General features: G+C 42.4%; 2 protein-coding genes across 2 annotated transcripts; one reads left to right on the top strand and one right to left on the bottom strand.

The window, feature by feature from the left end:
- Positions 1 to 88: 88 nt before the first annotated feature.
- On the bottom strand, positions 89 to 2,893 carry pars2 (prolyl-tRNA synthetase 2, mitochondrial). Its single transcript, XM_071905301.2, has 4 exons — positions 2,754 to 2,893; positions 2,020 to 2,378; positions 1,616 to 1,861; positions 89 to 1,521 (listed from the first exon to the last, which is right to left on the bottom strand). Exons 2-4 carry the CDS (start codon positions 2,341 to 2,343, stop codon positions 640 to 642), a joined length of 1,452 nt encoding a protein of 483 aa, XP_071761402.2. The 5' UTR covers positions 2,344 to 2,378; positions 2,754 to 2,893; the 3' UTR covers positions 89 to 639.
- A 397-nt stretch (positions 2,894 to 3,290) lies between these two features.
- On the top strand, positions 3,291 to 13,895 carry dnai4 (dynein axonemal intermediate chain 4). The gene is made up of 17 exons (XM_071905302.2): positions 3,291 to 3,346; positions 3,461 to 3,629; positions 3,777 to 3,949; positions 4,468 to 4,569; positions 4,882 to 5,049; positions 5,321 to 5,460; positions 5,632 to 5,796; positions 5,992 to 6,174; positions 6,283 to 6,437; positions 7,015 to 7,101; positions 8,137 to 8,291; positions 10,239 to 10,396; positions 11,020 to 11,144; positions 11,511 to 11,609; positions 12,393 to 12,619; positions 12,756 to 12,909; positions 13,423 to 13,895. The coding sequence occupies exons 1-17, from the start codon at positions 3,291 to 3,293 to the stop codon at positions 13,471 to 13,473; spliced, it is 2,367 nt and encodes a 788-aa protein (XP_071761403.1). The 3' UTR covers positions 13,474 to 13,895.
- Positions 13,896 to 13,922: the final 27 nt, after the last annotated feature.

Raw genomic sequence — 13,922 nt, 5'->3', positions numbered from 1 at the left:
GTTCCGCAGCCTGGCCTGGGCCGAAAATGAGGTCGTGATGATGATGAAGAATATAAAATCTTGAGGCAAGTTAACAGAAACTGTCAAATGGTACTTTTATTTTTTTGTTCCAAGACGGTTATATTTACAGTTTTTATTTACCAATTTACAGCATTTGATCCCAAGAAAGCAGATGTATGTTACAGATGCATATTACATCGCACAGAAAGAAAAACTTGATTTCAGGCCAGCTCAGTGGACTGAAATTTTCATTGGCTTAGGTACACAAAAGGCTGCAAAACAAATTGTGACATTCTCACCCAGTACATCACGATAACCAGTGCAGTCTAATACGACGTGTGTGGTGCAATATAAAGCCATTGTTGTGACATTTTAATAAACTTACACTGCTGACCTACAATTCTAGCCAGAATGCAAAGTTATGGCTTGAATTACTTTGCAAAACAAAATGTAATTCCATGAGGTAAAAACAGAATCACTGTGGCTTAAAGTTCAAGTCCCCTCAATGTCACACCTTGTAGATAACATGGCTTTGGTCTTCTTTCACCACCATCATTCACTTAATGGATAGTACACTTAGTACATAGTACACACAAACACGAAATGAAAACATTTATTCCCATTTTCCCCAGTTATTACTCATACAGTTTCCACTCTTCCTAGAAGGTCTACCAGTCCATCTTTACTAAGAAACATCGTCTCACCCGTCTGCTGACAGATCACCTCAAACCTGGGTGTTTCCTCTAGAGCGCCCTGCCCTACTACAACGACATACGGGTAGCCGAGCCGGTTGGCATCCTTCAGCCTCTTACCAATGGTCATCTGGATACGGTCATCGAGAAGCACTTCACCCCTCAAACGAGGCAGAGTCTCTCCCAAAGTGTGTACCAGTTCCTCAGCTAAGCCGGCCGCCTCATCCACCTTACTGCCCTTCTTCGGGGGTAAAACACAAACCTGATAAGGTGCTAGAAGCCCTGGCCAGCGGATCCCCTCTTCTGTTGACATCACCTCAATGGCTGCAGCGAGAATACGGGTCACCCCCAGACCAAAGCAGCCCATCTCAGTGATGGTAGGCTTGTTTTGGGGGTTGCTGAATGTGGCATTGAATATATGAGAGTACTTTGTGCCCAGGTAAAAGGTGTGGCCTACCTCTATACCCTTTGACTCTACCAGTGTGCCAGTCTTGCACTGTGGGCAGTCAGTCCTGCCTGGTGACACGGTCTCTACATTGGCAGAGAAGGAGCAGGTCCCACAGACCAGAAGTCTGTCCTCGCCTATGTCTGCTGTCAACTGGAACTCATGGGAGAGTTTACCCCCGATATTGCCCGTGTCTGCCTGCACCTGGACGCAACGCAGGCCCAGCCGGGAGAAGAGCTTGGTGTACGCTTCGCACACCGACTCGTAGGTCTGGTAAGCAGCTTCTTCGCTCATGTCAAACGAGTACATGTCCTTCATGTAGAACTCCCTCCCTCGAAGCAGACCGAACCTTGGCTTCGGCTCATCTCTGAATTTGCGGGTGATCTGCATTAAACAAAATAAATCATTACCAAAAATTGCAGGTCATTACCGGAAACCCACAGGTGATGACAGTCGGGATGCTTGCTGAGCAGGTTACCTGGTAGAGAAGCAGAGGGAGCTGTCTGTAGGACAGCGTGCTCTGGTAAGCGACAAGACTCGTCACTGCCTCCTCATGTGTGGGACCCAGGCAGTAGTCAGCCCCGTGGCGGTCCTTCAGACGGAACAGCTCCTTTCCCATCAAGTCCCAGCGCTCACTAGACTTCCACAGCTCGGCCGAGCACAAACTGGGCATGTCCATCTTCTGCCCACCGATCCCCTGCATCTCCTGGTCGATCACTCTCACCTGTTCATTTAATGCAGTAGTTACTACATCTTTCATAGACAAAATGAGTAAATTTACTCTCACCCTTGTACGCCGGCTCATTATCCATACGCCCCAATGTACAGTCCTATTCTAGACCCGTCCTGTAATTCTTAAAAGCTTTATGCATACAGCCTCACCAACTTCTCCATGGAGCGCACGGTGGCAGGAAGGTAGTAGTAGCACCCTGGGTTGGAGGGATGGATGAGACCGGCCTGTTGCATTAGCCTCTGGCTCTTACAGGTCATCTCCCCCGGTGACCGGCTATCCTGCCCCACATCACGCAGGTTCGAGGGCTGGTAGAGGCGGGACACCAGGAGTGTGGGCTTGATATGTCTCGAGGAAGTGGGGGCAGGGTTTGTGGCATGTTCAGCACAGCTGGAATGGTTCCTGCTTGGGACGGTTAGGGTTCTGGGCAGGCGCCGCAAGACTCTCTGCCAAGCCTGATGCATTAGGGCCTCCATGGTAGATCCAGATGTACCACTACTCCAGATAATTTCTACAGAGATAAGACATATGCACGTTAACTTACTACTGAACGACCGAACAGGACTGTTAGTTGTCGCAGATAAATAAAGAGGAGCTGAAGTCAAGGTCAGCATAATACTGTCCTTCCTCATATATAGCCATTATTTCTTTTTGTATTAACGTTACACATGTATTCAATACTCAATGCAATGAGTCCATAAACATTAAGAGTAACGTTAGCTGTGTTTGAAAACATGGATGTCACTGACAGGTGTCCACAGCAGCAGTGGCAATTCGAGATGCAAATGCTTTCCTGACAGGTAGTTTAGCTAGCTAACATCAGCTAGCCTCCTGAGTTAGCATTAGCCAAGTACATATAGATTCAGAGCCAGTAAGCAACACTCACCTTGTAACAGATGAAAGCAGACGACGGAACGGTGTTTTATTCATCCGAGTTGGGTATTTGACTGGGTCATCAAAGTATATCATTTCTATGAAGTTGACAAACTACATAACACTGGGGTCCCTGCCATGTTGCTTTACTTCGCTGCCTGTTTGGGAAATCAAAGCTCATAGGCATTGCTCTACATCGCCACCTACAGGGCTGGAGTTTCTTCTAGTTGCGCTCAGTGAGGAATTAGCCACTTTCCGAATATAAATACACCGAATACAACCCCCAAAATATTGTTCTTTAGTACAATATCTGTGAATCTCCATAGAAAGTAACGTTGAAGATGGGGCCGCGAGGATGTCCCCAGAGACAAATGCTACACCCCCTTTGGCGTCACTTTTCCCTCCCGGCGTTGCTATGGTAATTTTCAACAAGACATGAGCCACTGTAGACGGTTGAAACCATAACTTAGCTTACCAAAATAGCAATATTCAGAATACACAAACGCGTTTTCTCTCTGCTATACAGAAGACATACAACAAGACTATAAAAATGACGACCCCCGCAGCAAAAGTCAAGAAACGTACTCTGATGGTTAACGTTACCCCGTAAGTTCACATTTATACAGTATAACTGACCGCCAGTCACTTCAACAGTGGGCAGAAACAGACAGTGGTAATGCTAGCCATGCTATGCTAATTTGTTATTTTGCTGTCCTCTAGGTCTTCCCAAGCAATACATACTTCAGTATCAGGGATACATCGACTCAACCAAAGCACAAGATACACAAGGAGCGTTGCAGGTTCTCTAAGCCGAAGAGGTTTCAGCTTGTCTGGTGACAGCAAAGTCCTGGACAAAAGCGCCATTCAAACTCCTAGGCAAACAGTTCGGGTAACTTGTAAAAATTTGCTATACAAATCAAATTATTATTATTATTATAGTAACAGCAGTAATAGTCATAGTAGTGGTGGTAACAGTATTGTAGTGGTGGTAGCTGGTGGCATGCAGCTGTTCAAGTCATTCCTCCCCTCGTTGCAGGTGTTTGATGATGGTGGCCATGACGTCACCCCTCGGCCCCTCTACCAGCCAGAGCCAGGGGCTCTGCAGGTCAAACACAGCAGGTTCTTCCTCGATGAGACCAGTACAACAGACTACCTCTCCATGTTACACCAGACAACAACCATTGGGAGCTTTGTTGTGCCCTTTTCCAGGTAACAGGTTGTGCCATGGCGGGATGAGAGCGGGTGGCAACCTATTCCATCAGAACTGCATCCCAGTCTTACATAATGAATGAATGTATGAATTCAGGCAAACTTGAGGAAAGCAGCACTTTACCTTCCCTCCAGCCACTTTGTTAAATATGAACAAATCAACTACTATATAGTCCAATGTGTGATTTATTAAGGGTGATGGTGGGGAAGAAAATCAGTTTTTACCTCCATTTTCCTTGAGTCAACAATTAAAAAGTGAGATGCACTGAGAAAACAATACATAAATAAATGCTTAAAAAAAAAAATGCGATGCGGTTTTTCAAAGATTATTTTTTGGCATTTCTACTTGTAGTAAAATATATCTTAGAGAGTGGTAGGAAGAATAAGACATAGTGTGTGACATGTGATAAAGGTCATGAATCATTGTCATACCCATGATGTAGCCCACCAGGGCAACTGTAACCACACATTTTTGACCAACAAATGGACTCTGACCCAGTAATGACATTGTTTTCCAGGTCAGTATTTGGTAGCAGCAAGGTATCCAGATCGAGCCAGTCTACCATGGAGTCAATGAATGAGGAAACAGAGGATACATTATCCAAACGGGACCTCCCCATCACCGTCCCAGCTTCATTCAGTTACTATTTTATTTATTTATTTTGCCATTGTTCATTTTGAAATATGTGTTTATCGTCATCATTGTTTTTGTTATCCTCTTCCTTCCTCCTGCTGATGATCATATCCTTTGGCTATAATAATGCATTAATAATACAGTATTAGTAATTTATAAGCAATCAAATCTTGACTATATTCAACAGGATACAATTATATCTAGAACATTGTATTTGGATGGAATGTCACATGTCAGGGATAGCTGTAACAGATCTTTTGTGGAGGTAAATGCGTATTCTTTTGTTTCATGTCTTGTGTTCCCTGCCAGATGTGCAGGTGACGAGAGAGGAAGAGAAGGAGCCGGTGAGAGAAGACATGTTGGATGAGATGGTAGATATCTACATCTCTGAGACAGAGACCATTTCACTCCTGGACATGCCCGGCATCTTTGTGTCAGTGGATGCTGATGATGCAGATGCAATAAAGTGTGTAAAGTCCTTTACTTCCTGGGGTTCTTAACTATAGGCAAGATCCAAAATGGGTCGCAGACCAACTTCCAGTAGTGCTACACATAATAATACATTATTTTTAAAGTTGAAATGGCAGTCAAATTTCCCTGCCAATGTAATGCCCACATTTCTTCAGTTCGACCATAACTGTTGAATAAAAAAGAAATGTATCTGTTTATCAGTACTTGAAAATGTATATTCTTCTTTGTTGTAACAAACTGTTGTCATCTTCACCCTCTGTGTGTAGAGAGAGAAACAATCGCTATGCTGAGCTTTGCAAGAACAGAGTGGGCAATGATAAGTACATGGAGCGATCAATGCAGACATTCAATGGAGCACCTAAAAACAAACATGTCCAGAGTGACAGCATTGTCATGGTGGATGCAGGTTAGGCTTTATTGTCCTCTTTGTGCGCTTACTTTTGTCTAACGTTGATGTCTGAAGTGCGTGATTTGTTCAAATTCATCAAAGGGGATGGTGGCTGAGGGATTGTGACTTGGTGTATGGTTAATCGCCTTTCAAAATGGACAATGTGTTGAATTCCTTCCATGTCCACAGCCACCAATGCTACTACCTGGGACATTTATGACTCCTTCTACGGCCCTGAGCAGGGTGAAGCAGTGCTTACCTCTGACCCAGAGGAGGCTGGCTATCCAGAGGCCTTCACTGACACCAGCAGAGACCCAGAGAAGACCATGTCAGTGGGCAGCACCGCCAGTATGGGTAACTACCTGGGAGAATACTTACTTTATTAATGTTATCGCATTATTACTTACGTAATGCTGTCAGTCTCTAAAGATATGAAGGACACTGGAGAGGATGTTTTAGTTCAGTAAAAATATGAATTCTTACAGTTTTCAATATTTTTACTGTGTGCTATGGATAGTGTTGCAATGACAGCCATGTATCTCTCTCCAGCCAGTGCATCTAGCTCACAGAGAGAAATGGAGACGGACTTGATCTGCTTAGATGAGCCAGACCCACAGCTGATCCTGCTGTCAGAGAAGTTCCAACACAGCTTATTAGTAATGGAGAGGAGCATCCTGGAAAACATCTTCCAACCCAAGCTGGCTGCTTACAGACAACTGCCCACACTAGAAGGTAAACTGAGGTTATCACCACACAGAGTGCATTTTTTCAAAATATTAATGAATACTCATAAAATGTAACCATTTAATTAAATATGTATTTATGTATTGAATGTATAAGACCTTGACAGTGTGACGAAGCCCAAGGCAAAGGAGCAGAGGGAGGAGGATGCGGAGAGCTCTCTGACTCCAGCCCTGCAGCATCTCTGGGTCTTCAGCTGTGAGCTCACCAGAGGACACAACATCAGCAGCATGGCCTGGAACAAGAAGAACCCGGTAACACAGCCAGACCTGCTACTGCTGTCCAGACACCCAAGTGTAGATACTGGGAGTGCAGGAGGTGCACCTGCACACACTGTTGTCATTTTGTTTTCCTTAGAGGGTGTTTTGGAGTTTTGCTATCACATGGGATTTCACTCAGTCTAGCAACTGAAACAGGATGTGCATTTAACTGCCTTCATTGTTCATCAGTAATGTTGAGCAATTAATAGACAGTTCGGCCATGTTAAAATGTCTGCACTATGTTGATGCCTCTTTTTTTAGTATAAATTATACATTAATATGTGTATACAGTAAGTGCCTATACTTTGTGTAACATTGCGAGACACTGACCTTATACAAATCAAATTGTGTGATATACAACTGCAAATTAATTCTTAGCAATGCCATGTAGCAGGATTGTGGAGTTGCTATTACTGCCACCGTAAATTACAGTGGTCAAACATTTACTGTTTTTATGGCTCTGCTAATATTAGTCTTCTTTGTTTGGAAAGTTGTAAGTTATACTACCTGTTAAATCACGTCTGACACATTTCGGCAACTTTTTTGCATGTGTTTCTGCTTCCTCTCCAAGGACCTCCTGGCAGTGGGCTATGGTGAGTTTGACTTCAGAAACCAGAAACCAGGCCTGGTCTGCTGCTGGTCCCTCAAAAACACCACGGTATATACCTCTTTTTTTTAATTTTTTTTTTTTTACTTTGTTTACTTTCCCTCACTTTCTGACTCATCTTCTAATTCAGCTAATTCAAATTCAAAATGACAGTTGACGAGATGACATGACTGATGACATGACTGATGACATGAGATGACGTCCATACTGCATTGATGCCCAGGAAAAAAATAAACACAGAGGCAATTCACACACAGAAGCAATACATTAAAACACGAACGAAACACACTTACACAAAGCCAACTATTTGAGCACATATTGATGCTGATTAAAGGGGACCAAACACTTGTATTGATTAATACATCTTAATTAAGCACAAGGAATAAGGAATTCTTAGGGAAATAAAATGACCTTATTGGCTATGACAATATGGACACACAGAAAGGATCTAGCAATACTATCCTAGGGCACCAGCCACTATGCATAGAAGACTGTAAAACCAGAATCAGTCTTTTCTAAAGGTTTAGTCAATTCTTGACCTTGCAGGGTTGCAATTTTGCACACATATTACACAGAAACAGGTCTTTATAAATTAGTAATTTATTGACTAATCTAATTCAATACATAAACAGAACACACTTAGGCCAATTAAGAGATATAAAGAATATATGAAATAAAGAAACAAAGTGGAATAATAACTAATGAATTAAAGAAGATAATGGGCAGGCATCAAGTGGCTGTAAGTCATCTGGAGAATAACTGAGTTGAAAAGTTTCTGTATTGATATACGTAGGAATATCTCAATTAAAGGAATACACCAAGTTTGTGGGAGATTTGCCCATTGGTCAACTTTCCAGTTCAGTAATTTTCACCAAAATCATCTGTGGTGTCCTCAGTAGATCATTCACTTCAGTGCTCCATGCTAAGTCTTTAGAATAAACTATATTGAGCGGTAATAGGAGACGTCTGTCACAGTTCCCATTTGTGGCTATTTTTTATCCCCCATGAGTAGACTTTCAATTTAATTCATCTGGGAGTGATAGCTACCCATTGAAAAGTTGTGTTTATATTTTGTCTCCTCTGCAGTGGCCTGAGCGTGTCTTCTACTGTGAAAGTGGTGTGACTTCTGTGGACTTCTCAGCCAAGAACCCCAACCAGCTGGCCGTGGGGATGTACGATGGCACCGTAGCTATCTACAGCGTCCATAGTCAAGACAAGAACACACATGCCGTCAACAGTAGGTGAGGACTGTGTGTGTGTGTGTGTGTTTGTGTAGAAGGGTTGGGGAATGGAGCATTGAAATGAACTCTGCTCTTACATCATACACTGAAGCAGTTGAATGAAGCAGTTACGAATGGACCGCAAACCCTTTTCCATAATTTTTCATAATCAGAATTTCAAGTCATACTTCTCAGTCACACAGAATATATTTTCAGCATGTATTAAATTACTTCTTATTTTCAGCAGGTGGAGCTATGGCTTCACTGACAGGCAGTGTTTTTCTTTGTACAACATGTAACCTCTCCCTTTGGCCTAAACCTAATCCTAACCCTAAAATTGAGCTTGCAAGAATATACCAACTACAAACCGATTTTGCTATTTTTTAAATTAAATGTTCTGTGTTGCTGTTGAAATCTAAAACATGTCCCTAAATATGAATATAATTTCAGAGCAGCAAAAGTGTCTTTTTCCACTTTATTAAGTGGGGGAGTGATGCATTTTAAAGCCCCGGTCCATAATTTCAGTTTGGCACAGGCTGGTCTCCCACCTTCTGGCTTTGTTTATGTTTTAATTCATTGGGATAGAGACATTTTTTACTCTCAAATTGACTTTTTTTGATACAACCCCTTGCAGTATGACAATTAAGCATGAATTTTACATGTACTGTGGCTGTTAGAAGTTGGTTTACATTGTGGCAGCCCGTGGGCGAGAGAGGTTGGTTTCACTGTGAAATAAGAAAGAACAAGTGGTTTGATGCTTGAACAAAAATATGTTTAATTCCTGTCTGTAGAAAAACAGAGAAAGCAAAGAGAGTAGTTAGCCCAAGTCTTATCAGGTTCCCGGGGATAGATGTGCTGCTACAGTGTCGCTGTGGGTTGAGTCCTGGTGGCGAGAAGGGAAGAGAGGGTGAGAGAGGTAGTGAGCATTAATTCTGTCATTCCTTCACGTTCTCTCGAGTCGAGATATTATGCTGAGGCTCAGGCTTTAGTACTCACTGTCACTCCACAGAGCTGCCCGTGTCTCAGGGAGAGTAATAGGTTAAATAGGATCTAGTGCTGATTGTTAATTGGTCACAGGTGAGTCCAAGTCTCAGTGGGCTGTAGCACTGTCCCTGGTGCTGAACTCTCTCTCACCTTGTAGCGCTCTCCTTGGCACTGGTGGGGCGTTACTTGTCTGTCGCCTCCTTGGATGCCACAAGATTGATGAGGCTTGTAAACACCGAGTTAAAACAGACCTGGATTTGAGTTACTATGGGTGGTGAAAGTTATGAAAACCATGTATTCCATATTTTCCCTTTGAAAATCAAACTCTTAACAAAATTTTACTCAATTTTATATGGCCAAATAATGTCTGGATTGGAACTATGCTGAACTGAAAACAGGATATGCTTACTGTGAAAGGGAAAAGGCAAACATCATGGAGGGGAAACAAGTGCAGGTTCACTGGCCAGGAAACCCATTTAATGACCCATTTGGCACTGGCGTCACTTCACTTTCTCACAGTCATCCTGTGAATTTATAGTAGCTGGTTAGTTATGCGCAATCAAAAAGCAACGACACATTTCCTACAAAATACCTTTGTTTACATAACCGTGTTTACACTGTGTCCCCAATGCACCTGTTTGTCCATTTTTCCACCTGTTGTTATGACTGACTATCCTGCCTGTGATGAAAGAAAAATAAACTGGCCACTGTCTGTCTCCTATTGTTGATTCCTTTTTCCTAGGACATACTGAAATACCCAGTGACAATCACACAGGTCTTGCAAAACGATAGTAGATGACCACCGTCTCTTAAAGCACAACAAAAAGACACATGGCACATCCTGCATCTTTCTTTTATCTATTTTTCTGCCAACTTTCTCCATAGTATAAATAATGTATGTTATGGATATTTGTAACTGTAAGTGTATCTAATCTCCCCTTTCTTTCTTTCTTTCTTTCTTTCTTTTTGTCTATCTCTGTGCAGTGCGTGTCCCAATAAGCACTTGAGTCCAGTATGGCAGGTCAAGTGGACTGAACAAGAGATGGGCTTATCAGGGGAGGACAAGGGAGAAGCTCTCATCTCTGTATCTGCAGATGGCAGGATCAGCAAGTGGTTCCAGCGCAACGGCCTCGATTGCTTAAGTACTGTACTCAGCACCAGGCTATGGTTTAGGTTGTTGAAATATCTCTAAGATCATATATAGTTCTAGTAGTAAACATAACACTATTGCAACCCATTCATTAACCCTATTCAAGGAAAAATAGCTCAAATTAATTTAGAAGCCGTATGCATTCAAACGATATGAAACACATTAACATTTTGTATTTTCTTTTAGGTAGTTGGCAAACATACTTAGATGAGCCTTGAGTTTAATAGGCAGGAAAAAACAATGCTCAAGTGCAATTCTATCTAGGCATGTAAAGATGGTGACCTCCTGATTGCCTTGATATTTTAACCTGTCCAATTTTAAAATGAACATTGATTAACCATTTTTGACACTTTGGAACCTCAAAGGGGGTTTGGCAAGGCTTACATTGAGTGTAGAATACCTTTTGCTATGAGAATGCTGTAACATCCAGTCTATAACAAAACAAATGAAAACTATCCTTTCTGTTTGAAGAATTAAGATTTTGAATTAATTGAATAGCACTGCTAGAGCATGTATACCCTGTAATGCTGACAGCTATTATTATTTTTTTTTATTTATTTATTTATTTATTTTGTGAAGCACTTTTCAAAACACTTGTGCATTCCTCTGCCATAGACCTGATGAAGCTAAGCAGGACGCAAACTGAGAAGCCTAAGAAGCAGGCTGACGGGGAGGCGAAGAAGACAGAGAATGTTCTACCAAGACTGACTCGTGGTCTCTGTTTTGACTTCAATCCAAAGGTAAATTGGCCACAGAAATACTTAGCCTGATTCCATAGCTTATAGGCCGGTTTCATTTGAGCGTAGTCCTTTCATTTGAGCGTAGTCCTTCTACATTGAGAGAAATTTCTTGGGCTAGGACAAGGCCATGGCTGTGGAACTGTCCCTACATCAAATCAGTACACTCATGTAACCCCTCACCTCTTCCCTTCCCTCCTCTCAAATGCAGCCTTACATTAAATTACTATTAGACTATTGACATGGACAATTTTGTTTTGTAAGGTTAACTATTCTACAGGATGTGTATAATTCCCTGACCGTGTTTCCATAAATCATTGTCATCATCATCATCATGCATCACGCTACTGCATTGCACTGTTCCTCCAGGATTCCGGCATCTACTTGGCTGGCACATGGGAGGGCTACATCCACAAGTGCTCCTGTGCCAACAGTCAGCAGTTTCTAGAGACTTACACACAACACATGGTAAGTCCTTCTGGATAAGAGCATCAGCTAAATGCCTAAAATGCACTGTAAAATGCATACAAAGTAAATTACAATACAACCCATCACTGTCCTTTGCTTGGCTAGATTCTTGATGGAAGGGCGCACACACTTAGGTACGTTTTAAGCATAATGTGTAAAAAACAAAGTACCACAGGTTTTCTTGTGATACCATACTGACCTCTCAGGCTCATATAATTTGTCTCAGCAAGTTTGAGCTTCCGAGATCCACATACTTTTTACAAGGTCACTAAAGCTCTGTCCCATGACCTAATGCTTACTGACCCCTTGGCCCTTTCACATTTACAAAAGAAAATGTGAATCAATGATGCTGTTACCCTTTTGTTAACATTTGGTTAAGTTGGACAGTTAAAGCTGAAAACTCATCTCTTCAAGAAAAACTTAGTCCTCCCCCCATATCCCCTTTCCCTCACTCTAATATGCCCTTATTTTGTAGTAAAGCTCGTGTTTCTATCTCTAACACCTCTTCAATCTTTATTGATGATTCTTGGGTCCTAGGAATATTTTCTTACATTTATTGTCATGGTTGGTAATCTAGGAATTGAAACTTATTCTACTGTTGCACTCAAGTTCCTCTGGGTAAGAGCTGTCAGCTAAATGCTTAAACTCTAAAATGTCAAATGTAAAAAGTGGAGTATCTTTGTGGGAAGGTCCCAGTCCTGCAGTCCTTCTGTAGACACCTATTGCTAATATTGTCATTGCAGTGGGTCTTTGGGCTGACCTTCATATCTTGCTCTTTCTCAGCGCCCTGTGAACCGGATCAAATGGTGTCCGTTCAGCCCTGATGTGTTCCTGAGCTGCTCTTCTGATTGGACCATCCAGCTGTGGAAGCAGGACCGGTTCACCCCTGTGTTAGGCTTCACCTCCACCCAGCGGGCCGTGTACGACATCATGTGGTCCCCAAAATGGGCCACAGTGTTTGGAGCCATCAACGAGGGTCAGGTGGAGATCTGGGACCTGAATTCCAGCATGTGAGTCTGACTGTGGCAATAAACTGTTTATGCTCTGTGTCGCTCAGTTTCACTCTGTTTTATTATTCTCTCTGATTTGAAACGTGACCCAGTGTGTCCACCACATGTACCCAGTGTGTACACTTGTCTCCTTCAGCCTGGACCCAATCATTGTGCACCCGGCTGCTCCTGGGGTGAAGATGACCTCCCTGCTGTTTGCCACGCAGACAGACTGTGTCTTGGTAGGGGACAGTGATGGACAAGTTAGCATCTACCAGCTCAACAACCTCACTGTGGGAGAGGGCAACCAGGTAAAACTGAGGCAGAAGTGGCCTTTAGTGTTGGGCAATTGGACGAATACAACAGGGATTCAGTCCATCACCTTGCTGATTTTTTGCTTATTTAAATTACCTTTATTTCTGGTAATTTTAAATGTAGCCTAGTGCAAGACACTCAAATCGGGAAGCACACAGGGACAAATATTAGGAGGGAGGTGGGGAATACAAAAAAAAAAAAAACACAATAGTCAATAATCAGTCTAGGATATCAAATACAGGGAGGCACAGAAACGATTTCATCCACTGTTTTGGTGCAACTGATGAGCTTTTTATTGAATGTAGCATATTGTCACCACATGCAATCTTCGCCCTTTATTGACATCATACTATACTGTTCTGTGTTAATGCACTTTTGCCAGCTTTATAGCATTTTATGCCAGCAATTTAAAGCACTATTTCCTTAGTCAGTCAATCACTCAGTCACTTGATGGTTGGTTCACATGGCAAACACAGCTTGAAAGTGTCTCTCTTGCTCTTTTCTTTCAGGTGGATACTTTGGAAGACATCATTACCTCTGCGGTTGCCAGACAGCTTTAAGGCACGCGCGCACACACACACACACACACACACACACACACACACACACACACACACACACACACACACACACACACACACACTGATGTATACCCAAGCCATTTGGGTTTGTGCTTGTTTCATCCATTTATCCAGTGGCTACTGCTGTAATATTTAGTCCCCAGAGAAATGGGCGACTGAATGTCTCCATGTAAGACCCATTACAGAAGATTTTATCTGCCAACGTCATGTTTACCAGTTTTGTGTTAGACTGAATACAAATGTATCATTTTTACTGTTAGGAAGAGGTACTTCAAGGTTTCTGGAGTCTAAAACTACAATGTAAAAGCTAAAATGTCTTTGGCACCTTTAATATTGATAACATCGAGGGCCACTGTAGGTTTTTGTTACCCTGATCCTAACTGGACAATTTCAAGGGAAAGCGTATACGAAGCTAATTTTAGGGTTCA

The sequence above is a fragment of the Centroberyx gerrardi genome, chromosome 9, assembly GCF_048128805.1.
Source record: "Centroberyx gerrardi isolate f3 chromosome 9, fCenGer3.hap1.cur.20231027, whole genome shotgun sequence".
Classification (NCBI taxonomy): Eukaryota; Metazoa; Chordata; class Actinopteri; order Beryciformes; family Berycidae; genus Centroberyx; species Centroberyx gerrardi.
The sequence above is the reverse complement of the archived record's forward strand: the minus strand, read 5'-3'. Positions and strand labels throughout refer to the sequence as shown.

Bases quoted from the DNA above. Each gene is read 5' to 3' on its own strand.
- pars2 (XM_071905301.2), bottom strand. From the start codon at position 2,343: ATGGAGGCCCTAATGCATCAGGCTTGGCAGAGAGTCTTGCGGCGCCTG. The intron at 1,862-2,019 runs GTGAGGCTGTAT...TTAAATGAACAG, and splicing joins TGCGCTCCATGGAGAAGTTG to GTGAGAGTGATCGACCAGGA. The intron at 1,522-1,615 runs GTAACCTGCTCA...TGTTTAATGCAG, and splicing joins TCCCTCTGCTTCTCTACCAG to ATCACCCGCAAATTCAGAGA.
- dnai4 (XM_071905302.2), top strand. From the start codon at position 3,291: ATGACGACCCCCGCAGCAAAAGTCAAGAAACGTACTCTGATGGTTAAC. The intron at 5,797-5,991 runs GTAACTACCTGG...ATCTCTCTCCAG, and splicing joins GGGCAGCACCGCCAGTATGG to CCAGTGCATCTAGCTCACAG. The intron at 12,910-13,422 runs GTAAAACTGAGG...CTTTTCTTTCAG, and splicing joins CTGTGGGAGAGGGCAACCAG to GTGGATACTTTGGAAGACAT.